Genomic DNA, 24,067 nt, shown 5'->3' on the forward strand with positions numbered 1-24,067 from the left:
TCGCACCCAGGTCTGCACAGGCCTGTCCGGCAAAGCCTGCAGGCGGCTCTGGGATCCTGCCGGTGTGCGACACTGTGGGGTGCGGCCTTCCGGGGCGACGGCAGGGGGCCCAGGGGATGTCCTGTGAGGGGGGGGCTGGCAGGGGGCCCCATAGAGGTCTCTGGGGGATGGCTGGGGATGGGGTACAAGGAGGGATGGGGTGGGGGTTATGGGAGACTGTTTGGGGCCAGGGGAGCCCCTGGGGGCACGGCATAGGGAGGGGTTGGAGGGGCTATGGGGAGCCCCTGGGGGCGGGGCGTAGGAAGGGGGTGGGGGGCTATGGGGGCCCTGGGGGCGGGGCGTGGGGAAGGGGGCAGCCCCTGCAGTTCAGTCTCGCGGCGCTGTCCGCCAGGGGCTCTGCGGGACGCGGCCCCTTTAAGAACCGCCGGCCCGGTGTGTGGGGGGGGGGGCTCGAGGCGCCCCGCACAAAGATGGCGCTGGCGCAGCGGCGTGCGTGGGGGCGTCACGTGATCGCGGATCGGCCTCGCCGGTCGGGGCCGCCCCGTGCTGACGTTTGCGGGCTGCTGTGCGCAGGCGCGGCGAGGACGGCCGGGCGTGCGCGTGCGCCGTGGAGTGCCCGGGATCCCCCCCGCCCCAGCCCCAGCCCCAGCCCCAGCGCAGCCGCCATGGGGCCCCGCCGGCCGCCCGAGCTCTACCGGGCCCCGTTCCCGCTCTACGCGCTGCAGATCCACCCGCGCGGGCTGGCCCTGGCGGCGGGCGGCGGCGGCGCGGCCCGGACCGGCGTCAGGAACGGCCTGGTGGGGGCGGGGCAGGGCCGGGATGGGGGGGCTGTGGGTCGGGAGTGAGGGGCAGCGGCAGAGCTGGGGGCAGGGCCGGGCTGGCAGGGGCTGTGGGTCGGGAGTGAGGGGCAGCGGCAGAGCTGGGGGGCAGGGCCGGGATGGGGGGGCTGTGGGTCGGGAGTGAGGGGCAGCGGCAGAGCTGGGGGGCAGGGCCGGGATGGGGGGGCTGTGGGTCGGGAGTGAGGGGCAGCGGCAGAGCTGGGGGGCAGGGCCGGGATGGGGGGGCTGTGGGTCGGGAGTGAGGGGCAGGGCCGGGATGGGGGGGCTGTGGGTCGGGAGTGAGGGGCAGGGCCGGGATGGGGGGGCTGTGGGTCGGGAGTGAGGGGCAGCGGCAGAGCTGGGGGCAGGGCCGGGATGGGGGGGCTGTGGGTCGGGAGTGAGGGGCAGGGCCGGGATGGGGGGGCTGTGGGTCGGGAGTGAGGGGCAGCGGCAGAGCTGGGGGCAGGGCCGGGCTGGCAGGGGCTGTGGGTCGGGAGTGAGGGGCACTGCCCAGCGGTGCGGATCATGTTCTTTCAGCGCCTTCTGGGCTGTTGCTGGTTTTGTGCCCGGGCTCCGGGGCCTGGCTCCTGCGGCTTGGGGGGCAGGCAGGGGGCCTATGCTGAGCCTGTCCTCCCCATGCAGCTGCCTTGGGGGGAGCCCGTGCCTGGTGGTGCTGGGGTGCGACGGCTTGGCTGGAGAGCGCCACTGCCGGGCTGCCTGAAGCCGGCTTGGGATCCGCGCGGTGGGCCCAGGCCTGGGTGTCCTCTGGGCTCCCCTGCCCCACACCCCTCCCGTCTCGGGCTGTCGCTGATCGCTCTGTGCCCTGGCGTCTCCCTCTGCTCCCTGCAGCATTTCCTCCAGCTGGAGCAGATTGGGGGCCAGCTCAGCGCCTCGCTGCTGCACTCCCATGACACAGAGACCCGGGCCACCATGAGCATGGCGCTGGCTGGCGACGTCATCGCGGCAGGGCAGGATGCCAGCTGCCACATCCTCCGCTTCCGCCTGCAGAGGCCCGGCGAGAACAGCAGTGGCAACAGCGGTGGCAGTGCCCCCAGCAAGGCTGGTGAGATGCACAGCCCCTGATGCCAGCACGGGAAGGGGCGGCCTGGGCAGGTGTTTGCAGCTCCTGGGCAGGGCTGACTTCCCGGCAGTACCAAAGCAACAGCTCCTCTGTCCCGGCCTCGCCCAGCAGGGGGCGCTGTGGGGAGCGGGGCAGGAGCTGGCAGTGTGGGAACACCCGGCTGGGGCAGGCTGTCATTGCTCTGCCTGTCTCAGGTGGTGCGGAGAAGGGCCCCCGGAAGCGAAGGGCCCCCAACCCCTCTGAGGAGGGCGAGGGCGACACGAGGAGTGAGACGGGCGAGGTGGCTGTGGAGACGCTGTGCAACGTGCAGACCGACTTCAGCCCCGACGCGCTGCAGAAGGCTGTGCGTGTCAGCGCGGACCATTCGCTGCTGGCCACGGGCGGCGTCGACGGCTTCCTCCGAGTCTGGGAGGTAGGAGCTAGCCTGGCACGGCCTGGGCTGCTCAGCTGGCCCGGGCGGGAGTGGAGCCTGCTGCCCTGTGGGAAGTGATGTCAGCCGGGGGTCCCTGTCCGGCTTCGTGCAGCCACAGATCCTTCAGGTCCCCTACTGGGTGGGCGGGGGCCGATCAGTGCTTAGACGGGGCCTGTAACGCTTCCTGTTGCTGCCTGTTAATTGCATTGGGTGACCCCAGGCTCTTGTGTTGTGAGAAGGGGTAAATAACACTTCCTGAGTCACTGTCTCCACGCCAAGCAGGATTTTCTGGATCTCTGTCGTATCCCCTTAGTCACCTCTTTTCCAACCTGAACAGTCCCAGTCCTGTTAATCTCTCCTCATACAGCAGCCGTTCCAGACCCCTCATCGTTGTTGTCGCCTTTTTCTGAACCTTTTCCAATATATCTTTTGTGAGATGGGGCGACCACATCTGCATGCAGCATTCCAGGTGTGGATGTACCATGGATTTATATAGAGGCAACGTGATCTTTTCTGTCCTATTATCTCTCCCTTTCTTAATGATTCCTAGCGTTCTGTTTGCTTTTTTGACTGACGCTGCACAGTGAGTGGATGTTTTCAGGGAACTATCCACAATGACTCCAAGGTCTCTTTCTTGAGTGGTAACAGCTAATTTAGACCCCATCATTGTATATGTAGAGCTGGGATTATGTTTCCCACTGTGCATTACTTTGCATTGATCAACATTGTATTTCATCTGCCATTTTGTTGGCCAGTTGGCCAGTTTTATGAATCCCTTTGTAGCTCTTTGCCGTCTGCCTGGGTCTTAACTATCTTGAGTAGTTTTGTATCATCTGCAAATTTTGCCATCTTGCTGTTTACTCCTTTTTCCAGATCACTTACGAACATGGTGAATAGGATTGGTCCTAATACAGAACTGGGGGACACCACTATTTACCTCTCTCCATTCGGAAAACTGACCTTTATTCCTATTCTTTGTTTCCTATCTTTTAACCAGTTATGGTATGTGAGAGGACATTCCCCCTTATCCCATGACAGCTTACTTTGCTTAAGGGCCTTTGGCGAGGGACTTTGTCAAAGGCTTTCTGGAAATCTAAATTCACTATATCCACTGGATTCCCCTCGTCCAAGAATTGTTGTAGATTAGTGAGGCATAATTTCCCTTTACAAAAACCATGCTGACTCTTCTCCAGCATATTGTATTCGTCCATGTGTCTGATAATTCTTTTCTTTACTACAGTTTCAACCATTTTGCCTGGTACTGTAGTCAGGTTTACTGGCCTGTAATTGCCAGATTCGCCTCTGGAGTCTTTTTAAAAAATCAGTGTCACATTAGCTACCCTCCAGTCATCTGGTGCAGAGGCTGATTAAAGGTTTCGGAGTAGCAGCCATGTTAGTCTGTATTCGCAAAAAGAAAAGGACCTTAGAGACTAACAAATTTATTTGAGCCTAAGCTTTCATGAGCTACAGCTCCCTTCATCGGATGCACGCAGTGGAAAATAAATCTCCCCACTGTATTGTCCACCCAATGCATCCGATGAAGTGAGCTGTAGCTCACGAAAGCTTAGGCTCAGATAAATTTGTTAGTCTGTAAGGCTGATTACAGTAATAGCAGTTCTGCAATTTCACATTTGAGTTCCTTCAGAACTCTTCGGTCATGCCACCTGGTCCTGGGGACATACTGCTATGTAACTCATTGATTTGTGCCAAAAGCACCTCTAATGACCCCTCAATCTGGGACAGTTCCTCAGATTTTTCACCTAGAAAGAATGGCTCAGGTGTGGGAATCTCCCTCTGCAGTGAAGGCCAACACAAAGAATTCATTGAGCTTATGTGCCACGGCCTTGTCTTTCTTGAGTGTGTCCTTAGCACCTCCAGTGTCCAGTGGCCCCACTGACTGTTTGGCAGGGTTCCTGCTTCTGATGTACTTAGAAAAAACCTTGCTGTTAGTTTTTGTGTTTTTTGCTAGTTGCTCTTCAAATTTTTTGTTTAGCCTGCTCTTAGTTCCCTAGTGGGTGGGGGGGCTAGGGGGGCGCTGGCGGGTTGCTGAGCCCCGCTCTCTCCCAGTTCCCCAGTGGGTGGGGGGTCTGGGGGGGCACTAGGGGGGGTGCTGAGCCTGGCTCTTTCTGTTCCCCAGCCGGTGGGGGGCTGTGGGAGTGCTGGGGGGGCGCTGAGCCCAGCTCTCTCCCAGTTCCCCAGCAGGTGGGGGGCTGGGGGGGCCCTAGGGGGGTGCTGAGCCCGGCTCTCTCTCAGTTCCCCAGCATGAAGAAGGTGTGGGAGTTCAAAGCACATGACGGGGAGATTGAGGACATTGCGCTGGGTCCCGACAACAAGGTGAGCAGCCGAGCCGACCCTGGAGCCCTGGGCGAGCCCGTCCTGCCCCTCGGTGCACTCACGGCCTGCCCCTCGTGCACCAGGCTCCCATGGGCAGGGAAGGGGGACTCAAACCCTGCCCTGGGCCCTTTCCTCACGGGGGCTCAGGATGCTGGTGCTGGCCTGGGGAGGTGGCACACGGGGAGCGGCCATGGTGCCTTAGACAGGAGAGGGGGAGTCGCAGCCTGGTACAGGCCAGACGGACTGGGGAAACTGAGGCTGGGTCTCCATGGCTCCTGACTCTGGCTGGGGGCCCCCCTGCCCGGCTCTCACAGCTGCGTCCCGGCAGGTGGTGACGGCGGGCCGGGATTTCCAGTGCTGCGTGTGGCAGAGGGACCAGCTGGTGCTGCGGCTGCGCTGGGACGAGAACATGCCGGGCATCCCTGACAAAACCTACCGCTACCAGGCCTGCAGGTAGGGCCCTGGCTTTGGGGGCACACATTGACTTATCCCTGGGGACAGGCCGCTGAGCTGGGCTCCTGGGTCTGGATGCTTCGCTGGTCTCACGGGTGGTGCTCAGGGCAGGGACTGGGAGCCTGGGGCTGGGCTCAGGGGTGCTGGGTGGGGCAGGTGCGGAACCCTGGGGCTGGCCTGATGGGGCTCCTGGTGGGGGTGAGGGTTGGGCTCAGGAGTGCTGGGGGGGAGGACCCTTGGCTGGGCTGATCGGCTCTCGGTGGGGATGGGGACGGGCTCAGGGTTGCTGGCAGGGATGGGGGCTGGGTGCAGGGGAGCCCTGGGCTAGGCTCAGCTCAGGGTTGCTGGTGTGGGAGGGGGCTGGGGTCAGTGGTGCTGGTGCTGGTGCGGGTGGGTGGTGGGCTCTGGAATGCTGGGGGGGCCATGGGCTGGGCTCAGGGGTGCTGCAGGGCCCTGGGCTGGGCTGACGGGCCCCCGGCGGGGGCTGAGCTCAGGGGTGCTGGCGGGCCCTGGGCTCGGCTGATGGGCCCCGAGTGGGGGCGGGGGCTGGGCTCGGGTGCTGAGGGGCCCTGGGCTGGGCTGACTGGCTCCTGGCTGCAGGTTCGGGGTGGTGCAGGACCAAGCAGAGGAGCTGCGACTCTACACGGTGCAGGTGCCCCACAAGCGCAGGCGCCGCCCCCCACCCTGCTACCTCACCAAGTGGGATGGCAAAAGCTTCCTGCCGCTGCTCACCCAGCCCTGCGGGGGCGAGGTCATCTCCTGCCTCTCCATCAGGTACTGGGGGCTGGGGGCGTCGGGGAGGGGGCGTTGGGCAGTTCTCGGACAGGCTGGGCTGGGGGCACTGTGCTGTCCATGTGTCTGACCAGCTCTTTGGTGCCATCTGTCCCACCAGTGACTCGGGCACGTTCCTGGGGCTGGGCACCGTGACAGGCTCGGTGGCCATTCACGTCTCCTTCTCGCTGCAGGTAACTGGCTGCCTGGGCGCCTGGAGGGGGCGGGGCTCCCTGGGGGCTGCGCTGTGGGAGGCGCTAGCTGGGGGGGGCTCCTCAGGGCCCGTGGGGGTTGGGTGTTGGCCTGGCTCTGGCCACCCCCATTGTCTCCTGAGCTCCTGCCTCGGGCTGGGCAAGGCTGAAGCAGCTGCTGCCCCACCCCAGAGGCAGCTGCATCCTGGGCAGGGCACACCCATGCCGCTCGGCGCGTGACTCTGCCCTCCCCGCAGAGGCTGTACTACGTGAAGGAGGCGCATGGCATCGTGGTGACGGATGTGGCCTTCCTGCCCGAGAGCCAGCGGGGCCGGGAGCTGTTGGTGGAGAACGAGGCCGCCCTGCTCAGCGTTGCCGTGGACAGCCGCTGCAAGCTGCACCTGCTGCCCCCAAGGCGTAGGTGCCCTGGGCCCGTGGGGGGAGGGGTCCTGTGGGGGTCGTGCGCCCCGCCCTGGCCCAAGCTTGTTCCCTGCTCTGGCTAGATCCTAGCGGGGGCCCCCCCTGACATGGCGCCCCCCTGCTTGATCTGAGGCCTTACCGTGGGTTGATGCCCCCTCCCCAGTCCAGGCTCGGGGTCCCACTTCCTAGGCCCCTCCCCCCCTTTTTGGCTCTTCCCCCCCAGATGGCTGTTTCCCCCCTGAGCTGTCCTTCTCTCCCACAGGCAGCTTCCCCGTGTGGCTGCTGCTGCTGCTCTGTGCTGGCCTGGTGGTGGCCACCATCCTGCTGCTGCAGCTGGCCTTCCCCGGCTTCCTGTAGCCGTGAGGAGCCCCGCGGGCGGGGGGCTGGGCTCCAGCCTGGCCCCGGGGCCAGCGAGAGACTCCCCTGCCTCGAGTACAGCAGGACATTGCTCCAGGGCTGCGGGATCCTCGCCTGCCTGGTCCTGCCCAGCTCCCCCCAGGACAATGTGAAGCAGCTCAGAGACCTGCAGCCCCTTGACCCCACGCCGGGTGCTCTTGCTCAGAGCCTGGCCCTGCCCTGCCCACCCCTGCTGGAGCCAGGGGGCACAGGCCACTGGTGAGCCACCCGTGGGGGGATGTGTGCTCCCGGCGTCTCCCCGAGTTGAGCTCTCAGTGACGGTGAGATGTTCTGGCTCGGCCCGGCTGGCTCAGCCATGGCACGGGGCTGAGAGCTGGCTCTGGGGGGTGGGGAGAGCCCAGCTTGTGCCAGTCGGCCCCATGATGCCCATCCAGCTGTGCGCCAGCGGTGCCAACCTGCACTCCTGCAGCTCGCTGGCTGCCATTAAAACTGGAGTCTGACCTGTCGCTCCCCTGCCTGTCTGTGCCGGAGGTGAGGGGGCTGCGGAGCCCATGGAGGAATTGCAGGGGTGCCATGGGCCAGTCACTGCGTGGGGGCCCCGGCGCTGGCCCAACCCCCTAGGCAGTTGGCTCCATTGGCCCTGGGCAGGGCGTCTCTACGGGCCTGGCCTGCTACAAGCTCTGAGCCAGAGCCTGGCTGTGTGGAGCCCTCCCCGCTTCAGCTGCCCCCTGGGCTGTATGACCATTGTCCTGCCTCTCCCCCAGGGGACTGACAGGTGGGGGTGTCTCTCTCTGGGGGAGGGATCCCCCCAGGCAAGAGCCTGGACAGTGTTAGGCTCTGGAAACTGGTCTCCATACAGCTCTTCTCCCCTCCCCCCGCAGCAGGGGCTCCAGCGGGGCCTTTCCCCTCTAGGGCCTGGGTCTCAGCCCTGCCCCTCGATCCATGGCCCTATAGCCTGGGCTCTGGGCTGGCCCCAGCCCTGGGTAGAAGCCTGGCACCCCCACGCAGTTGGTGTCACTGCGGCAGAGCCCTGGCTGGCCCTGTGACTTTAGGGGATGTGCAGCTGGCTCCATCCCCTCCCTACAGTTCCTGGAGGACACAAGATATCCAGGCAGGAGGTTTATTGGGGATCTGGCAGCATGGGGGGGGTGAGGCCTGCTCTGGTGCCTGCCTGCATCAGTGCTGGGGGCTCACGCAGCTGGCTCCGTCCCCTGCCCTCAGGCTGCGGCTCAGCTCCTGGCTGTGCTCGAAGGCGGCAGTGACGAACTGGGCGAAGACGCGGTCCATGTAGCTCTCGTGCCGTGGGAAGAGCCCCTCCAGGAAGCCGATGTGCCCGCCATGCACCGTCACCAGCACTGCCACCGTGGGGAGGTGCCGCACCGCGGCCAGGGGGATGGCTGAAAGAGAGCAAGTCAGGCAGTCGCAAGCTCCGCCAGCCTCCCGCGCTGGGCCCGCAGCCCCATGGCCGCCCCGCGCACTCACCCTGCAGCGGCGAGAAGGGGTCGTCGGCCGCGTTGAGGCAGAGCACTGGCAGGCGCACAGCATGCACCGAGTGCGAGGGGCTGGCGGCCTGGTAGTACTCGGCACATGTCCCATAGCCGAACACCATGGCCGTGTAGCGCTCGTCAAACTCCCGGATGCTGCGTGCCTGGGGCAGAGAGCAGGGGTCAGGGCCGGAGCCGCTGTGGGGCGTGGCTGGCCGGGGAGGGGCAGGGGGCCCATACCTTCAATATGTGACCCACATCCACCTTCTCTGCAATCACCTTCCTGTGCCTGCAACGTGCCCCAGAGTCAGCGCGGGGTGGCGGCTGCCTAAACAAGATGGCCAAGAGCCCCATGACCCAGCCTGAGTCCCCCACCCCCACATACCTGACCCCTATATATCAGCCCCAGCTTCCCCTGAACCTTCATGCACCAGTCCCCCTGATTCCCCATACCAGCCCCACGAACCAACCCCGACCCGTCCATTCCTGACTCCCCTGAACCAACCCCCCCCTCCGCCCAGCCCCACCGGCTGACGAGGTGGAGCAGGTTGGCCGTGAGGTGCCGGTTGAACAGCAGGTGGTTGAGCGGCTGCTCCAGCGAGCGGCTGGACTCCACGGTGTCCCAGGGGACGGACAAGGTCAGCGCTGCCACCAGCCCCGGGTCGTGCCCTCGCTGCGCCAGGTACTTCAGCACCAGGATCCTGGAGAGATGGCACCACAGGTGGGCTGGGGCCAAGGATCTGCTTCCCCCAGGGAGTACCCCCCAATTAACCCTTCCCCTCCCTGTGCTTTGCCAGCCCCCCTCCCCTTGCTGCTCCCCAGCTGGGGGGGGGGACACAGACATTGACCACCCCGTACCTTGGAGATTAACCCCGCACCTCCCTGTGCCATGCCCCGGGGAGGCTCCCTGCTCACCCTCCTAGCGAGACACCCACAGCCAGGAGTGGTGCTCGCGGGTGCTGGGACTTGATGTGGGTGACCACGGTCTGCAGGTCCTCTGTGTTGCTAGCGCAGAAGGCTCTGGGGGTCTAAGAGCGAGAGCAGAGCTGAGGGGGGCAGGGGGATCTAGGGGGAGGTAGTGCTGGGGCTGGCTGAGGAATCCAGGGGGAGGCAGTGCTGGGGCTGGGTGGGGGGGGTGTCCTCAGGGATACAGTTCTGGGGCTGGCTGGCTGGCGGGAGGGGCGTGTCCCCAGGGAGGCAGTGCTGGGGCTGGTGTCCCCAGCTGACCGCAGTTAACAGGGGGCCATGGAGCGGATAGGGATGTTCATTCTGGATCCCCCACTCTTGCACGCAAAGGAGGGGGGGTCCTGGCCCCCCAGGGAGCATGGGGAGGGTTCAGCCCTGAGAGCCACTGGCAGGATGGGGTGGAGCAAACTGCAGCCAGGGATCGGCCAGCGTCTCCTGCCCTGGGGAGCGGCTCATAACAGCCAGACTGGGCCAGCTAGCCTAGGACCCCAGATCTGGGAGCAGCCAGTGCAGGTGCCCCAGAGGGAATGAACAGACCAGGGAATCACCCAGTGATCCAGCCCCTGTCGCCCATTCCCAGCTTCTGGCAAACAGCGGCATCAGCCCTGGCTAATAGCTACTGATGCACCAGTCCTCCATGGACGTATCTAGTTCTTTTTGAATCCTGTTCTAGTCTTGGCCTTCACAATATCCTCTGGCAAGGAGTTCCACAGGTTGACTGTGCGTTGTGTGAAGAAATACTTCCTTCTGTTTGTTTTAAACCTGCTGCCTAGTAATGTCATTAGGTGACCGCTAGTTCTGGTGTTATGACAAGGAGTAAATAACCTTTCCTTATTCAATTTCTCCATACCTATTGTGATTTTATAGATCTCTATCCTATCCCCCCCTTAGTCATCTCTTTTCCAAGCTAAAAATCCCACTTCTATTAATCTCTCCTCATGCGGAAGCTGTTCTATTCCCTAATCCTTCTCTGCATCTTTTCCAACTGTAAAGGATCTTTTCTGAGCTGGGGCGACCAGAGCTGCATGCAGTGTTCCAGGGTGGGCGTCCCGGGGATTTATACAGAGGCAACGTGATAGTTTCTGCTTTTATCCATTCCTCTCCTGCGGGCTCCCCGCACTCTGGTAGCTGGTCCGGCTGCTGCTGCTCATTGAGTGGCTGTTCTCAGAGATCCACCCCAGGGAGGCCGAGGTCTTTCTTGAGGGCTCACAGCTAGTTTAGACCCATTGTTTTGACTGTATAGATGGGGCAGCAGCTCCAGCCTACTGGGACCCAGGGCCCTAGCCCTGCCCTCCCCTCCAGGGCCCACGGAGCACGTTGCCCCCCACTCCCAGGGCCTCCAGAGCCCTGGGCCAGGATCTCTGTGGTGGAGTTGGGACCCAAGGCCCTGCCGGGGGACACAGCTCACTCACCAGCAGATCCTCCCCCTTGCACCCTCTGTTATTGAACACGACAGTCCTGGGGGGAGAGGAGACGGGTGAAGCTCCCTGCCCCCTCCCCCTACGACCTGTCCATTCCCATCCCATTCCCCCACCAGCCCCCCTTCCTCCATGACCCTCCCAACCCCCTTCCCCCATGATCCCCACAACCCCTCCAATCCCATCTCTCCCCACCAACCCCCTTCCCCCATGCCCCTCAGGCTGGCACTGTCCCAGATCTCCATCACTGCCTGACCTTCACTCTGGGGATGACCATGAGGCTGGGTCCCTGCAGCCCTCCCCCAGTCACCAGGGGCCCAGTCCCCCACAGCGTGTCTCACCTGTACCCCGCGCGGGAGGCCTGCTGCACCAGGTGCAGGATGTAGGTGGCCTGGCTGTTGCTGGTGAGGCCTGGCAGCAGCAGGACAGTGGGGCGTGTGCCAGGCTCTGGGTACCGCTGGCTCTCTGCATTGTCCGCCCAGTCCAGCAGCAGTTGCCCTCCATCCGCTGTGTGGAGCAACTCACTGGGCAGGGAGCACAGGGTGGAGTGAGCCCCGAGCAGCAGGGGCCTGGGCAGTGCCCCATGGCACAGCCTGGGAGTCACTGAGCAGCATCCCCAGCGCTCGCCCAGCCCAGCTCAAGAGCCCAGCACACACCTGCGGTAGGAGACCAGGGGCCGAGACTGGAGGAAGAAGCGGAGCAGGGTCTGGAGCCGGCCATCGAAGCACCAGGGCATGGGGTAGAAGGGCTCGCTGACAAGGGGGCAGTGCGTCTCCAGGAAGGCACGGAATGGCAGCCCGCCTACCAGCAGGGGCCTCTGGGGAGAGATTCGGGGACAGCTGGGGCCAGCCCAAGCCAAAAGACGGGCTCTGGCTCCCAGGCCACACGTCCCCACCAGCTGCAGCACGGCTGGGCTTGCCAGAGCCTGTCACGCTTGTAGGCCCTGCCACGGCCATGGCCCCCGAGATCCCGTGACATGAGGCTGAGCCCTCAGGGACAGAGCCCCGGCCCCCACAGCGCAGACCCCCTCCCCCAGCACACATGCTTGGAGGCCCTGCTTGCTGGCGGGTCCCATCCAGCCTCCAGGTGCGGGAGTCAGGCAGCGTCCAGAGATGGGGGGTGGGAGGGTGTATCACTGTCGTCCCTGAGCGACCCGAGTCCAGGCCATGGCCCTGGCCCACTGCCAGCTGAGGTGGGACGGGTGATGCCGTTCTAGGCCGAGGTGAGATGGGGCCCCATGAGGAGGGTGGAGAGGAATCAGGAACAGAGAGATGCACCGAGTGGGGCCTGGGAGGGGGAGGGAGCATCTGTCCCCTTGGGCGCCACCCCAAAGGCAGAGGCACCCTCCGGTATCAGGGGTGATGCTCTTTGCTCACCCATTGCAACTGCTCTTTAACCAACCAAACTCTCACCACCAAAATTCAAATTTGGATAGCGTGGGGTTCTGACCCAAAGCTTAATTGACCTGGTTCTGTGGATCCTGCCGACTACGCCACTGTGATGGTGCTGCCTGTGGGAGCCAGCTGAGGTCACTCAATCAGGCCAAACTGCAAACAGAACGGGGTAGACAACTAAACTAAACTTTATTAAAAAAGAAAACAGAGAGTTGGTTAAAAGATCAATATACGGACAGACTTGAGTTCGATACTTGAGGTTCAGATACAGAGCAGAGCTGAGCTTGTAGAGGCCAAAAATCCTTTTAGAAATAGTCCAGAGGTTTTACATCTCTTCCTAACCAGTCGCTAAAGTTCGGCCATGGTCAGGTCAGTCTGGGAGTTCATTAACTCTTTCTGGCCCTGTCACCTTGCCATGAGATATTATATTACACTCATAATGTCACATGAGATGTAAACAAACAGAGCCATGAAATGCAGCTGGCATTGGTAGAGAGAGAAGGGGAGCTGTTTGCTCAGGCCTTGTGATGTCAGCAAACAAGGCTTGTCTATGGCTATAGCTTTGGTTCAAAGATCAAAAAAGGATTAACAACATTTAGGAAGACACTTGAGTGAAATAGTATTATTGTCTACATGTCTCCTTGAAGGTTGTGGTAACCGGTATCTGAACTGTTAATGGATAAGTTACCCTGTGCTAATTGCCAGGATGTTTGGGAGAAGGAAAGTTAAGCCGATTGTTTTCTCAGGCCAAGAGGCTGCTGGAAATGTATAAATACCCTGGGACACGATCCTTCTTCATCTCAGATCTGCTTTGGGTTTCAAGAGAGGGAAACCGTGAGCCGTAAGGATTGAGATCCCCAGTCACGGACTGGAGTCACCCTGAACATGGACATTGGACTGTAACCCATGGACTATTTCTAGAAGGACTTTTGGCAACTGCAAGCTCAGCTCTGCTCTGTATCTGAACGTCAAGAATTGAACTCAAGTCTGTCCGTGTATTGATCTTTCAACCAACTCTCCCTCTTTTCTTTTTTAATACATTTTAGTTTAGTTAAAAGGATTGACTCTAATTTGGGGTAAGATCTGAGTTATCATTTGACCTGGGTCCGGGGCTTGGTCCTTTGGGGTCAGGAGAACCTTTTCTTTTCTATGATGAAATAAGATTTTCAGAATTTAGCATCCTATGTTTGACGTGTGTCTGGATGGAGGCCTGCGGCTGGGCACTTTAAGGGCACTGCATTATTTGGATGTCTGAGTACCCAGGGAGGTGCTATAGAAGCTGGTTTGGGCTGGCTGGGTAAATCTAAGGAGTGGAATATCCACCAGTGTTTGGGGTTTGTCCGCCCTGTTCTGTTTGCAGTTCACCCCGATTGTGTGACCTCAGCTGGCTCACACAGGCAGCCCCGTCACACTGTTCTAGGCTGAGGTGAGATGCGGCCACGTGAGGAGGGTGGAGAGGAACCAGGAACAGAGAGATGCACCAAGTGGGACCTGGGAGGGGGAGGCACCCCCCGGTATCTGGGGTGATGACACAGCCTTGCTGGGCCAATGCCCAGAGCAGAGGGGGGGGGGGTCGACCAGAGGGTCATTCTCATCACAGCTCGGCCAGCTGGCATTCAGCAGCCAAAAACACCAAGACAGACACCAGCATGGCCCGGAGCTGCGGCCTGAGGCACTGGGCTTGGCTCAGCTGTGACCTCCCAACGTGGAGGGGGCCTCCCCCTCTTCAGCCCATGCCCCCCAGCCACTGCGGCTCCCCCCAGGTGAAGTGAGTCACTGCCCAGCTGTGCGATGGGGCAGGGACACTTCATTCCACGCCTGACTTCTCTGGGACTGACCTGGAACGAGGTCAGCACAGCCATGCCCAGGGACACGCGGCCGGATACCTGGTGAGGTGTCTGGGTGGGGACGGGCACTGCCCAGGACAGGCTGCACCCCGCTGGCGAGGCCAGCAAGCGCCTGGGGGAAGTAACTGGGCAGGAGTCCCAGCCACCAGCCAGGCCAGAATAACACCGAAGGGCCTGGCGGGAGCAGGAACCCGAGTGGGAGAGAACCAGCCGGAGGCAGCTCAGCCCTAGGGGACGGGCCCTGGCCAGGGGCTGCCAGAGGGACCCCAGCCCCCAACAGCTGGTTGTCAGTTCTGAGCTCCGGTCCAGGAGGGATCAGGCCTCTGCAGAGGGCTCTGAGGACATTGGTGCTGGGACTGGGGGGCTGCCGGACCCCCGGCTTGCAGAGCTCTCCATCATATCCAGGTTCAATGGCTCTCAGCACCCCCACTACACAAATCGCTCCAGCCCCCTGCCTGAGGAGCCCCCCACTGGGGAACTCAGGGCCGAGACAGCGCGAGGAAGGGGGGCTGCTCAGAGCCGCCCCGCCACTGGGCACGGCCACGGTGCCACCCGGACGGGTGATAATGGAAATGAGGGCGGGCAAAGTCTGCCCCGGGGGGGCTCCCAAGGAGGGAGGGGTTACTTGGGCTCAAAGCTGGGGGGAACCATGAGGGGGGTGTCACAGCAAGGGGGGCTCATCGGGCCCGACCCCCCCAGCGCTGACCGGACGGACGGACCGGACCGAAGCCCCCCCCAGCGCTGACCGGACGGACGGACCGGACCGAAGCCCCCCCAGCGCTGACCGGACGGACGGACCTGCGGGACGCGCACCCAGTAGTAGCACAGGAAGGCGGCGCTGGCCGCCAGCAGCAGCGGCAGCGGCTCCCCCCAGCCCCGGAGCAGCAGGTCGGGCAGGGACCCCAGCGCCCCGCACATCCTGCAGCCGCCGGAACCTGGCACCTGCCGGCTCCCGGCAGCCCTGCGCAGGCCCCGCCCCGGCCGGCAGCCATATTTGTGAGGGGCAGACCCCGCCCCGGACGGCAGCCATGTTTGTGAGGGTCAGCCAGACCGGCAGCCATGTTTGTGGGGGGCAGACCCCGCCCCGGACGGCAGCCATCTTTGTGAGGGGCAGGGGCAGCCAGGCGGCAGCCATGTTTGTGAGGGGCAGGGGCAGCCAGGCGGCAGCCATGTTTGTGAGGGGCCGGGGAGCCAGGCGGCAGCCATGTTTGTGAGGGGCAGGGGCAGCCAGGCGGCAGCCATGTTTGTGAGGGGCAGAGGCAGCCAGGCGGCAGCCATGTTTGTGAGGGGCAGGGCAGCCAGGCCGGCAGCCATGTTTGTGAGGGGCAGGGGCAGCCAGGCGGCAGCCATGTTTGTGAGGGGCAGGGCAGCCAGGCCGGCAGCCATGTTTGTGAGGGGCAGGGGAGCCAGGCCGGCAGCCATGTTTGTGAGGGGCAGGGTCAGCCAGACCGGCAGCCATGTTTGTGGGGGGCAGACCCCGCCCCGGACGGCAGCCATGTTTGTGAGGGGCAGGGGCAGCCAGGCGGCAGCCATGTTTGTGAGGGGCAGGGCAGCCAGGCCGACCGTGGTTAACCCCGTAGGCGCCGGGCGACAGCAGAGCGAGCGTAGCTCTGCGCTGGAGGGGAGGGTCGCGCGGCAGCAGAGCTGCTGCATAGCCGGGAGCGCGGGACCCAGGAGTCCTGGGCGCTGCCCCTCCCCCAGGCACCCCCCACCCCCGCCCAGGGCCCAGGCAGCCCCAGCAGCGGGGCAGAGCCCACGGGCGCAGGGCAGCGCCGAGCTAGGTGCCAGGCGGGGATCTTGGGGGCTCGGTGGGGCTGGAGCGAGTGGGGGTCGCTGCGAGTCCGTCACTCCGCGAGCCCCACTCCCCGGAGCGCGGCCTCGGGCGCCTCGGACCCAGGCGGGGCTGTGAGCGGCGTGTTCCCCGCCGGGGGCTCGCCAGCCTGGCGCAGAAGGGCCAACACCGGCCGGGGCTGGCAGCCGCAGCTGGAGAGAGTCGCTAAGCCGGGCTGGCTTCTCCCTCGCCGGCACCTTGTTAATCCCGATCGACCGGCTGCTCCTCTCCCGGCTCTGCTCTGGGGACAGTCCGCGGCCCTGCCAGGCTACGGGTCAGACCGGCCCGTCACACCGGGCCCTTCTGGCCTGGGGAGCCCACCCAGGGCTGGGCCACACGGGGCTGGGGGCGCCCAAAGAAGGAGCAGCCAGGCAAGCTCAGCCCAGGGTCCCTCCACTCCAGTGCCCGGGCCCCACCCCACAGGAGACGGCGCAAGAAGCCCCCCTTCCCCCGGCCTAATAGGGACGCGTGCCCCTCAGCCGGCCAGCTGCTTCCTGGCTCACGCCCCGTCTCCGCTGTTACAGCGCGGGCTGCTCTCATGGCCGTGTCAATGTCTAACCCTTTCCGAGTCCCCCTGGCCTTTGCCCTCATCACCGTCTTGTGGCCATGAGTTCCACAGCCTGATGGCCAGTTTGGTAAGAAATATTCCCTTGTGCTGCCTGTAAGTGGATCACATCCATTCCCATCACTTGCCCTTAGGGAGAAAGTGATGAGGATTTGGAGCGCCCTGTTCCCCGCCCCATGCCGACCCCCGCCCCACCCCGGCACAGCCTGAGAGCCCATTGCTCCTGTGGGTGCCCTCTCCTCCAGGGAAAGCATCCCACCTCTCCCACTGCTTCCCGGAGCATCTCCCAGGTGCAGGCAGGACCTGGGCACAGCATCGGCGGCAGGGAGCCAGGCGGCTGGCACAGGGCGGGGGGGTGGACCAGGGAGGTGGCACAAGGCAGGGAGATGGGCCAGGCAGGTGGCAGGGTCTGGCAGGAGGCACAGGGTGGGCACATGGGGCTGGTGGGTGGCACCAAGTAGGGGTATGGGCCAGGCGGGTGGCACAGGGGGTTCTGGGTGGCATGGGGTGAGGGATGGGTCTGGTGGGTGGCACAGGGGCGAGGGGTGGCATGGGATGGGGTGGGTCTGGTGGGTGGCACAGGGCAGGGGAAACTGGGTGGTGGATGGCACAGGGGTGAGTGCCATGGGGTGGCGGGATGGATCTGGTAGGTGACACAGGGGTGGCACTGGATGGGGCATGGGCCAGGTGGGTGGCATGGGATGGGGGGATGGGCCGGGTGGGGGAGCTGGGTGGCACGAAGGATGGGCCAGGAGAGTGGCACGGAGGGCAGGGGGTGGTACAGGATGGGAAGATGGGCTGGCAGGTAGCATGGGGGGCAGGGGTGGCACAGGATGGGGAGATTGTCCAGGAGGATGGCACGGAGGGCGGGGGGTGGCACGGGATGGGAGGATGGGCCAGGCCGGGGGAGCTGGGTGGTGGGTGGCATGGAGGATGGGCCAGGTGGGTGGCATGGGGATGGCACAGGATGGGGGGATGGGCCAGGCGGGTGGCACGGCACGGGGAGATAGGTCTGGCAGGTGGCACAGGGGGTGGCACAGGGGGCAAGGGGGAATGGGCCAGGCGGGTGGCATGGGGGCAGTGGCTGGCACGGGACATGGGGATGGGGCAGGCAGGTGGCACAGGGGGATGGTTCTGGTGGGTGGCATGGGGGGCAGCGGTGACACAGGACGGGGGGATGGGTCTGGTGGGTGACACGGGGGGTGGCATGGGGAAGATGGGCCAGGCGGGTGGCATGGGGAGGGATGGGTCTGGTGGTGGGGGCGGGGGGTGGCACGGGAAGCGGCACCGGGGGGATGGGCCAGGCGGGGGCAGGGGAGCGGGGGGCGGCACGGGGGGGTCTGCCGGAGGCTCGGTGCTGGGCGGGTCCCGGGGACGTGTCCCAGCCACGTGGACTCGCCTCGTAGGGGCGGAGCCGAGCGGGGGCGGGGCGCGGGGCCTCCCCTGAACCGGCGAGATGCGGGTGCGTGTATCGGTGCGTTGGGTGCAGTGCGGTGTGCGGGCTACGGGGCAATGGACAGAGATGCAGCAGATGTGAATGCAGTGAGTGTCCTGGGTGCAGCAGATATGGCGGGTGCCGTGGGTGTGGGTGCCGTGGGTGCTCTGCTTGCAGTGGGTGCAGTGGGTGTGGGTGCTCTGGCTGCACTGTGGCAGTACTTGTGGCACCTTAGAGACTAGGTGCCACAAGTCCTTTTCTTTTTGCGGATACAGACTAACACGGCTGCTACTCTGAAAACTGTGGCAGTGCGTGTTTCTGGCACAGCCGCACACTGGCACTCCCTGGGCTGGTTGCGGGGGGGGCTGTGTGGCTCTGGGTGCTCCGTGCTGGGTCTGGGTCTTGGCGTGAGACCCCGTGTGCACAGTCTGGAAGTGTGTGCGGCGTGTGCCTGTGGTGTCCCTGCATTGGCCATGGGGGTACCAGGGAGCTGCTGGACAGGTGTGGGGGTGGGGGGCTTTGCTGGTGCGTGACCGTGCGTGTGGCTGGGGCTGTGGGGTGTCGTGTGGGGCAGGCTGTGGGATGCTGTTGTGCGTGTGAGGGTCCCTGTGTCTGTGTCGCTGTGCCCGGCGGGTGCTGTTTGGCTGTGCCAGGTGTCCAGGGCCTGGCGCTGGCTGTTCTGCGTGTGTGGGGAGAAGCTTGGGCATGCTCGGGGCATGGCTCTTGCTGGTTCTGTGCTCTAGTCTAGGGGATGTTTTGCCTATGGGCTGCGTTGGGGATGGGGAGCCCCGCTGCAGGCTCTGGTCACCCTTCCAAAGGGCTCTGTGCCCACCCTGGGGCCCGGTGGGGGACGTGCCCTGCCCTGCACCCTGGCTGGGTCTGTGTGTATGATGGGCATGTGGTGGCATTGCCTAGTCATGTTACAGTGGGTGCTCCGCCCTGCCCACTGGGCCTGGCCCAGCCAGCTCGGGGTGTCTTTGTCTAATGCACGTCTTGTGGGCATCTCTGCCAGTGGCAGGGGAAGCCCCAATGCATGCTGGGTACACTCTGTGTGCCAGGGCTGGGGGGCATTCAAACAGACGAGGCACCTCAGAGCAGTGTGGACGCACAGGGTCAGACTGCGCCAGAGGGTGCCAGGGAGGAGGAACAAAATGGGGCAGGAGCGGGGCAGCTGGAGAGCAAAGGGACTTGCATGGCCCATAATGCACCTCAGCCAACTCGGCACACCCTCCAGCGGCCCACCACGGAGATGCTGTGCCCCGGGCTGGGGCCTTGTCCTCCCCCAGACCCGTCTCCTGTTGACGCCTGCTCCGGGAGAGAGCACCTGCCACGGCGCCAGGTCAGTGGAGACAGGGTGGCATGGGGTGAGGTCAGTCCCATGCTGCCACCTGGGCTCCTGGCTGTGGGTGCAAAACGGTCATGGTGCCAGAACAAGGCATGGGGAGCCTGGATCCCCCAGAGCAGGCTCCCTACTGGCTCAGCCTCCCGTGGCCGTGGTCAGCCGGCCCTGGGGCTGTGACTTACCCCCTGGGCACACGCCCAGGGAACCCCGCACACGCGGCTGCTTCCGTGCACCCCACATGGTGTCTCACTGGGGCTCCAGGCGCTCTGCATAGCAGGGCACTGCACCAAAAGGCCAGGCCCTGGCAGAGTCAGACGCCACCGGAGAGAGACTCAGCCCATGAGTTACAGGGACCCTCACGCTGGGCTCTGGCAGGGGGTGACGCAGCTGCTTGTCCCCCCCCAGGCCATCCCCCACTCTGGTCTCAGGATGAGGAGCTTGGTGCTAACGTCTCTGCTGCTGGCCGTGACTCCTGGCTGGGCTGCGCCCAAGGACAGTGTCAACAGGTATGGGAAAGCAGGTCTGCCACAGCCCTGCCAGGGGGGAGCCTAAGTGGGGAGCGGGGCAGGAGCATGGGGGGGTGGGGGAGCTCCCAGCAGGGGGGTGCTGTGGGAGCAGGGCCATAGCACTGGCTGGGGGGCATGGTAGGGAGAGAGGCCGGAGCCCTGGCTGTAGGGGGAGTACTGTGGGGGGGGCGGGGCCGGACCCCTGGCTGCAGGGGGGGATGTTGGTGGGGTGGGGCCGGAACCCTGGCTGCAGGGGGGGATGTTGGTGGGGTGGGGCCGGAACCCTGGCTGCAGGGGGGTGCTGTGGGGAGCCCTGGTGTCTGTACTGCCCCACTGGCTGCTCTAGGCACTGCAGTCCCTGGGCTGCACTGTGGGGCTGGATCCCGCCCTTGTGAGCCCTGTTTCCCCGTTTGTTGCTCCCAGGTTTGAGGGCCCTGCTGCGGAGCCTATTCCCAACCTTCTGCACCCCGAGCCGGAGGAGCTGCGGTGAGTCCAACTCCCGCAGGGAAGGACCCCAGGCCTGGGGCTGAGCAGCTGGCAGGGAGCCCAGCCTGTGGTGGGATGGGTCTGTGGGGGTGACTGATGCACTGGGGGTTTCCCTGGGGCCCCACTCCCTGGATGTGTCAATGGGGGAGGGCAGGGGCACTCACTGGGGTGGGATCTGTCTGTCTTTTGAGGGCGCAGCATTTGTGGGATGCTTTGCTGCAGTGACGCGCCTGGCTGGGGCCCGGGCAGAGCAACCTGGAATGGGGGGCAGGGGGAGTCACATGCTGGGACAGGAGTTGGGCAGGACAGAGTCCCATGAAGGGCAGTGTGGTTTGGGGGTGTCATTAGGCTTGGGAGGGTGGAGGACGGGAATCAGAGAAAGCATCAGCACAACCAATGGTCCAGCTGGCCCAGGAGCCTGTCTGCCGGTAGCAGGCACTTCACAGGGTGTGACCAGAACAGGACAACTGTTGAGTGATCCAGCCTGTCATCCAGTCCAGCTTCTGATCTAGGGACACCCAGAGCAGGGGGTGTGTCCATGCCCATCCTGGCTAATAGCTGTTGTTGGACCCATCCTCCAGGAACTTAGCTAGTTCTTTTTGAACTGTTACAGTTTTGGCCTTCACAACATCCTCTGGCAAGGAGTTCCACAGGTTGACTGTGCGTTGTGTGAAGAAATACTTCCTTGGGTTTGTTTTAAACCTGCTGCCTAGTAATTCATAGGGTGAATCTGGTTCTTGTGTTATGAGAAGGAGTAAATAACACTTCCTGATTCACTTTCTCCACCCTAGTCATGATTTTAGAGATGCCTGTCACATTCCCCCTTAGTCGTCTCTTTTCCATGCTGAACAGTCCCTGTCTTATTAATCTGTCCTTATAAGGAAGCCATTCCAGACCCCTCATCATTTTTGTTGCCCTTTTCTGAACCTTTTCCAAGTCCAATCTATTTTGTTTTGATGGGGAATCTGCACGCAGTATTCCAGATGTGGACGTACCATGGATTCATACAGAGGCAACATGATATTTTCTGTCTTATTATCTCTCCCTTTCCTAATGGTTCCCAATGTTCTGTTTGCTTTTTTGGCTGCTGCTGCACATTGAGTGCTAGTTTTCAGAGAACTGTACACAGTGACTCCAAGATCTTTCTTTTTTGTATGTACAGCTGGGATTATGTTTCCCACTGTGCATTACTTTGCATTCATCAACATTGAATTTCACCTGCCATTTTGTAGCCCAGTGACCCAGTTTTGTGAGATCCTTTTGTAGCTCTTCACAGTCTGCCTGGGACTTAACTATCTTGAGTAATTTTGTATCATCTGCAAATTTTGCCACCTCACTGTTTACCCTTTTCCCAAATCATTTATGAATATGTAGAATAGGACCGGGCCCAGCACAGACCCTGGGGGGCCCCACTATTTACCTCTCTCCAATCTGAAAACTGACCGTTTATTCCTCACTTTGTTTCGTTTTGACCAGTTACTGATCCAGAGCTGGGCAGAGTCAGGGTCTGTTGGGTCCCAGGGATGAGTGTAGCAGGGGTGGGGCACGGGCCATGGGAGCAATTGAGGGGCAGAAGGGACCCCCGGGGGATTGTTGGCTCACCCCATGTGCCCTGCTGGCTCCAGGCCTGGTGCACGGCAGACCATGGGGTCTGACCCCCAGCCTAGCACCAGCCCAAGGCTGCCCCACAGCAGAGCTGGCAGAGGAATAGCCAGCCTTGGCCCTTTCTCTGCTTTCCCTGCCCCTGCTGTTCCTTACCTCCCTGGCTGCCCCCCAGCCCCCAGCCTGGCCTCACTCTGCTCCCTGTTCCAGGCTGCTGCAGAGCTACCTGCAAAGCGTCCGGCAGATGGCACAGGACCCCGCTCACATGACGAGAGAGCAGGGTAAGGGGCACATCCCGCCAGCGCCAAGGGAGGGGGGCTGGAGCATGCGGGGGTGGCTGTGTTCATGTGGGGTTGGGGTGGTGAGAGGGCCCCCCACAGGTGCCCAGTGGCTCTCACACAGCGCTGGCAGCTGACATGTTCCGGCCCCATTCCTGGGCAGGAGGTGCCCAGGCTCCATGCAGACACCACAGCCCTCCTGCCTGCCACAGCTACTGATGCCCCCGACTGCCCCTCTCTCGCAGTGCTGCTCTACCTCTTCGCGCTGCACGACTACGACAGGACTGGGCAGCTGGACGGGCTGGAGTTCATGCAGCTGCTGCTGGAGGTGATATCCCAGCACGCCCAGGGGCAGCCCTCTCCCGAGGCGGTAGGTGCCGCTCAGAACTCCCCCCACCCCCAGGTGCTGGGGGACTCTGGGCCAGCGGGAGTCCATGCCATGGCCGGGGCCAGCAGGCATGGGGGTGGGTGCATCTCCCCTGGGCTGAGATCTGGGCCTGGCTGGTGACTGGCAGCCTCCCTCTCCATTCAGAGCACAGGCAGCAGCAAGGAGAACATCTCGGGGGACCCCCTGTAGGGGGGCCAGAGCTCAGGCACCCCACAGGGCAAAGACTGACTCCCAAGAGCCAGCCAGTCCCTGCCCTGGGCCAGCTGGGAGCCAGCACCCCCTAGAGGGGACTGGCCCTGTGCCCCATTCCCCACTCCTGAGCCAGCCAGTCCCTGCCCTGGGGCCAGCGCTCCCTACAGTGGACAGGCCCCGTGCCCCATTCCCCGCCCCACAGTCTGCTCTCCCCAGCGCTGTGCAAATGTGCCATCTATGCTCTCCTACCCCTGCAGGTGGTCGTGGTGGTAGACGGGATCCTGGAGACTCAGGACCTGAACAGGGACGGGTTACTGAACCCCTCAGAGCTCCTGCTGCCCCCAGCCCAGGGCCAGCCTCCCCTGCCAGCCCAGACTGAGGCCCCCGATGGAGAAGGGGTTGTGCAGTGGGCAGGTGAGGAGCCAGAGCAACCTGCCACAGCCCTAGCGCTCGCAGGCGCCCAGGGGGTAGCAGACCCTGGTGTGGAGCTCCCAGAGGCAGCAGGGCCCTTAGCCGAGGAGCCGGAGGCTGGGGGTCTCTTGCTGAGCCGGACGGGGCCAGAGGTGGCTCAGCCCAAAGAGGAACCTGCCAAGGAGGCTCCAGGGGCCCCGGCCGGGGCCCCCAATGCAGAGATCTAGGCCCCCAGCCTAGATCCACGGCAAGCTCAGGGCACTGCTGGGGCAGATCAGAGCTGGCATGGGGAATGCAGGTGCAGGGGCTGCTGTGCATGGAGAAATTGAGGTGGTGGAGGGGAAACATCTGCCAGGGACCACCACCCCCACACACCCTGCATCTGGTTGTGAGTGGTGCTGGGGGTGTGTGTGTGTGTGGTGAGGGCTGCCTCCCTCCCCACCCCTGGGGAAAGCAGCTGCGCTCAGCCCTGCCTAGCCCGTCCTGGGCCCCAGGGGGGCAATTCCTGTGAGGAGTATGTGAGATGCCCCCTCGGGACAAGGGGCCGCAGGTACCTGACCCCTAACTGGGCTGGGGGGGCCCAGGAGCCACCCTGGGAGCTGCAGGCACAGCATCAAAGTAGGGGTACCCTCACCAGCTCTGAACTGTCCCCCCACTTGGCCCCCAAGAGGGGCTGAAGCTGGCTGCCTGGACAGAGGGGCTGGGGGGGGTGGAGTGGGACATGTGCAATCGATCATGTAACTTACACTTTGAAAGAGAAAAATATACATTGAGCCCCAGGGCTCCTGGCCCCCTCCCTGGCTGCGCCGCACCATGCCCCCAGGAGCTGTGGGGGTAGGACACGTACTGGTGGGGGGAAGCGGAGAGAGAGAAAGGAGTTTACCCAGCCAGCTGGGCTTGCCCAGCTGAGGATGCCTCCTGCCCATCCCCACAGGGGGCTGAGGCCATCGTGAAATCTCCCCCCTGCCCCGCCTTGAGCAGGCTGCAGCTGTGTGGGCTGACCAGGGACCAGGCTCTGGGTACTGGCTGCCAGGGCACAGGTAACTAGTCCAGGCAGAGCACCCATCCCTCTGGAAGCAGGGCCT

The 24,067-nt window shown here is 63.4% G+C and overlaps 3 protein-coding genes across 13 annotated transcripts; 2 read left to right on the plus strand and 1 right to left on the minus strand.

Annotated features, from left to right (window-relative positions):
* Positions 1 to 506: 506 nt before the first annotated feature.
* PREB (prolactin regulatory element binding) lies at positions 507 to 8,198 on the plus strand. Of its 5 annotated transcripts, none has more exons than XM_038395989.2 (9): positions 507 to 797; positions 1,668 to 1,881; positions 2,094 to 2,311; positions 4,565 to 4,645; positions 4,974 to 5,098; positions 5,699 to 5,872; positions 5,991 to 6,063; positions 6,318 to 6,477; positions 6,743 to 7,337. In XM_038395989.2, exons 1-9 carry the CDS (start codon positions 666 to 668, stop codon positions 6,835 to 6,837), a joined length of 1,272 nt encoding a protein of 423 aa, XP_038251917.1. In that variant the 5' UTR covers positions 507 to 665; the 3' UTR covers positions 6,838 to 7,337. The 5 variants fall into 5 exon arrangements, with proteins under 5 accessions (XP_038251917.1, XP_038251916.2, XP_038251919.1 ...); XM_038395988.2 differs by lacking the exon at positions 6,743 to 7,337 and adding an exon at positions 8,059 to 8,198 and having other exon boundaries at positions 589 to 797; XM_038395991.2 differs by lacking the exon at positions 6,318 to 6,477 and having other exon boundaries at positions 589 to 797.
* Positions 7,944 to 14,977, minus strand: ABHD1 (abhydrolase domain containing 1). 4 transcript variants are annotated; one of them, XM_043509940.1, is made up of 10 exons: positions 14,371 to 14,504; positions 13,938 to 14,038; positions 11,362 to 11,522; positions 11,047 to 11,229; positions 10,700 to 10,745; positions 9,237 to 9,349; positions 8,849 to 9,022; positions 8,562 to 8,610; positions 8,320 to 8,485; positions 7,944 to 8,234 (listed from the first exon to the last, which is right to left on the minus strand). In XM_043509940.1, exons 2-10 carry the CDS (start codon positions 13,959 to 13,961, stop codon positions 8,014 to 8,016), a joined length of 1,137 nt encoding a protein of 378 aa, XP_043365875.1. In that variant the 5' UTR covers positions 13,962 to 14,038; positions 14,371 to 14,504; the 3' UTR covers positions 7,944 to 8,013. The 4 variants fall into 4 exon arrangements, with proteins under 4 accessions (XP_043365875.1, XP_038251925.1, XP_043365874.1 ...); XM_038395997.2 differs by lacking the exons at positions 13,938 to 14,038; positions 14,371 to 14,504 and adding an exon at positions 14,745 to 14,927; XM_043509939.1 differs by lacking the exons at positions 11,362 to 11,522; positions 13,938 to 14,038; positions 14,371 to 14,504 and adding an exon at positions 14,745 to 14,977.
* CGREF1 (cell growth regulator with EF-hand domain 1) lies at positions 13,188 to 23,763 on the plus strand. Of its 4 annotated transcripts, none has more exons than XM_043509943.1 (6): positions 13,188 to 13,525; positions 19,525 to 19,625; positions 20,049 to 20,111; positions 21,924 to 21,994; positions 22,237 to 22,361; positions 22,829 to 23,763. In XM_043509943.1, exons 2-6 carry the CDS (start codon positions 19,549 to 19,551, stop codon positions 23,207 to 23,209), a joined length of 717 nt encoding a protein of 238 aa, XP_043365878.1. In that variant the 5' UTR covers positions 13,188 to 13,525; positions 19,525 to 19,548; the 3' UTR covers positions 23,210 to 23,763. The 4 variants fall into 4 exon arrangements, with proteins under 4 accessions (XP_043365878.1, XP_038253398.1, XP_043365876.1 ...); XM_038397470.2 differs by lacking the exon at positions 13,188 to 13,525 and adding an exon at positions 17,741 to 17,884; XM_043509941.1 differs by lacking the exon at positions 13,188 to 13,525 and adding an exon at positions 17,748 to 17,804.
* Positions 23,764 to 24,067: the final 304 nt, after the last annotated feature.

Source organism: Dermochelys coriacea, chromosome 3, assembly GCF_009764565.3.
Source record: "Dermochelys coriacea isolate rDerCor1 chromosome 3, rDerCor1.pri.v4, whole genome shotgun sequence".
NCBI classification, from domain to species: Eukaryota; Metazoa; Chordata; order Testudines; family Dermochelyidae; genus Dermochelys; species Dermochelys coriacea.

Coding starts and splice junctions, on each gene's coding strand:
- ABHD1 (XM_038395997.2), bottom strand. CDS start 14,864: ATGTGCGGGGCGCTGGGGTCCCTGCCCGACCTGCTGCTCCGGGGCTGG. Junction 10,746..11,046: donor GCCTCCCGCGCGGGGTACAG/GTGAGACACGCT, acceptor CTCTCCCCCCAG/GACTGTCGTGTTCAATAACA. Junction 9,350..10,699: donor GCAAGGGGGAGGATCTGCTG/GTGAGTGAGCTG, acceptor TCTCGCTCTTAG/ACCCCCAGAGCCTTCTGCGC.
- PREB (XM_043509937.1), top strand. CDS start 1,344: ATGTTCTTTCAGCGCCTTCTGGGCTGTTGCTGGTTTTGTGCCCGGGCT. Junction 4,646..4,973: donor CGCTGGGTCCCGACAACAAG/GTGAGCAGCCGA, acceptor GCGTCCCGGCAG/GTGGTGACGGCGGGCCGGGA. Junction 5,099..5,698: donor TACCGCTACCAGGCCTGCAG/GTAGGGCCCTGG, acceptor TCCTGGCTGCAG/GTTCGGGGTGGTGCAGGACC.
- CGREF1 (XM_038397469.2), top strand. CDS start 18,811: ATGCTGGGTACACTCTGTGTGCCAGGGCTGGGGGGCATTCAAACAGAC. Junction 19,117..19,524: donor AGCACCTGCCACGGCGCCAG/GTCAGTGGAGAC, acceptor GTCCCCCCCCAG/GCCATCCCCCACTCTGGTCT. Junction 22,362..22,828: donor GGCAGCCCTCTCCCGAGGCG/GTAGGTGCCGCT, acceptor CTACCCCTGCAG/GTGGTCGTGGTGGTAGACGG.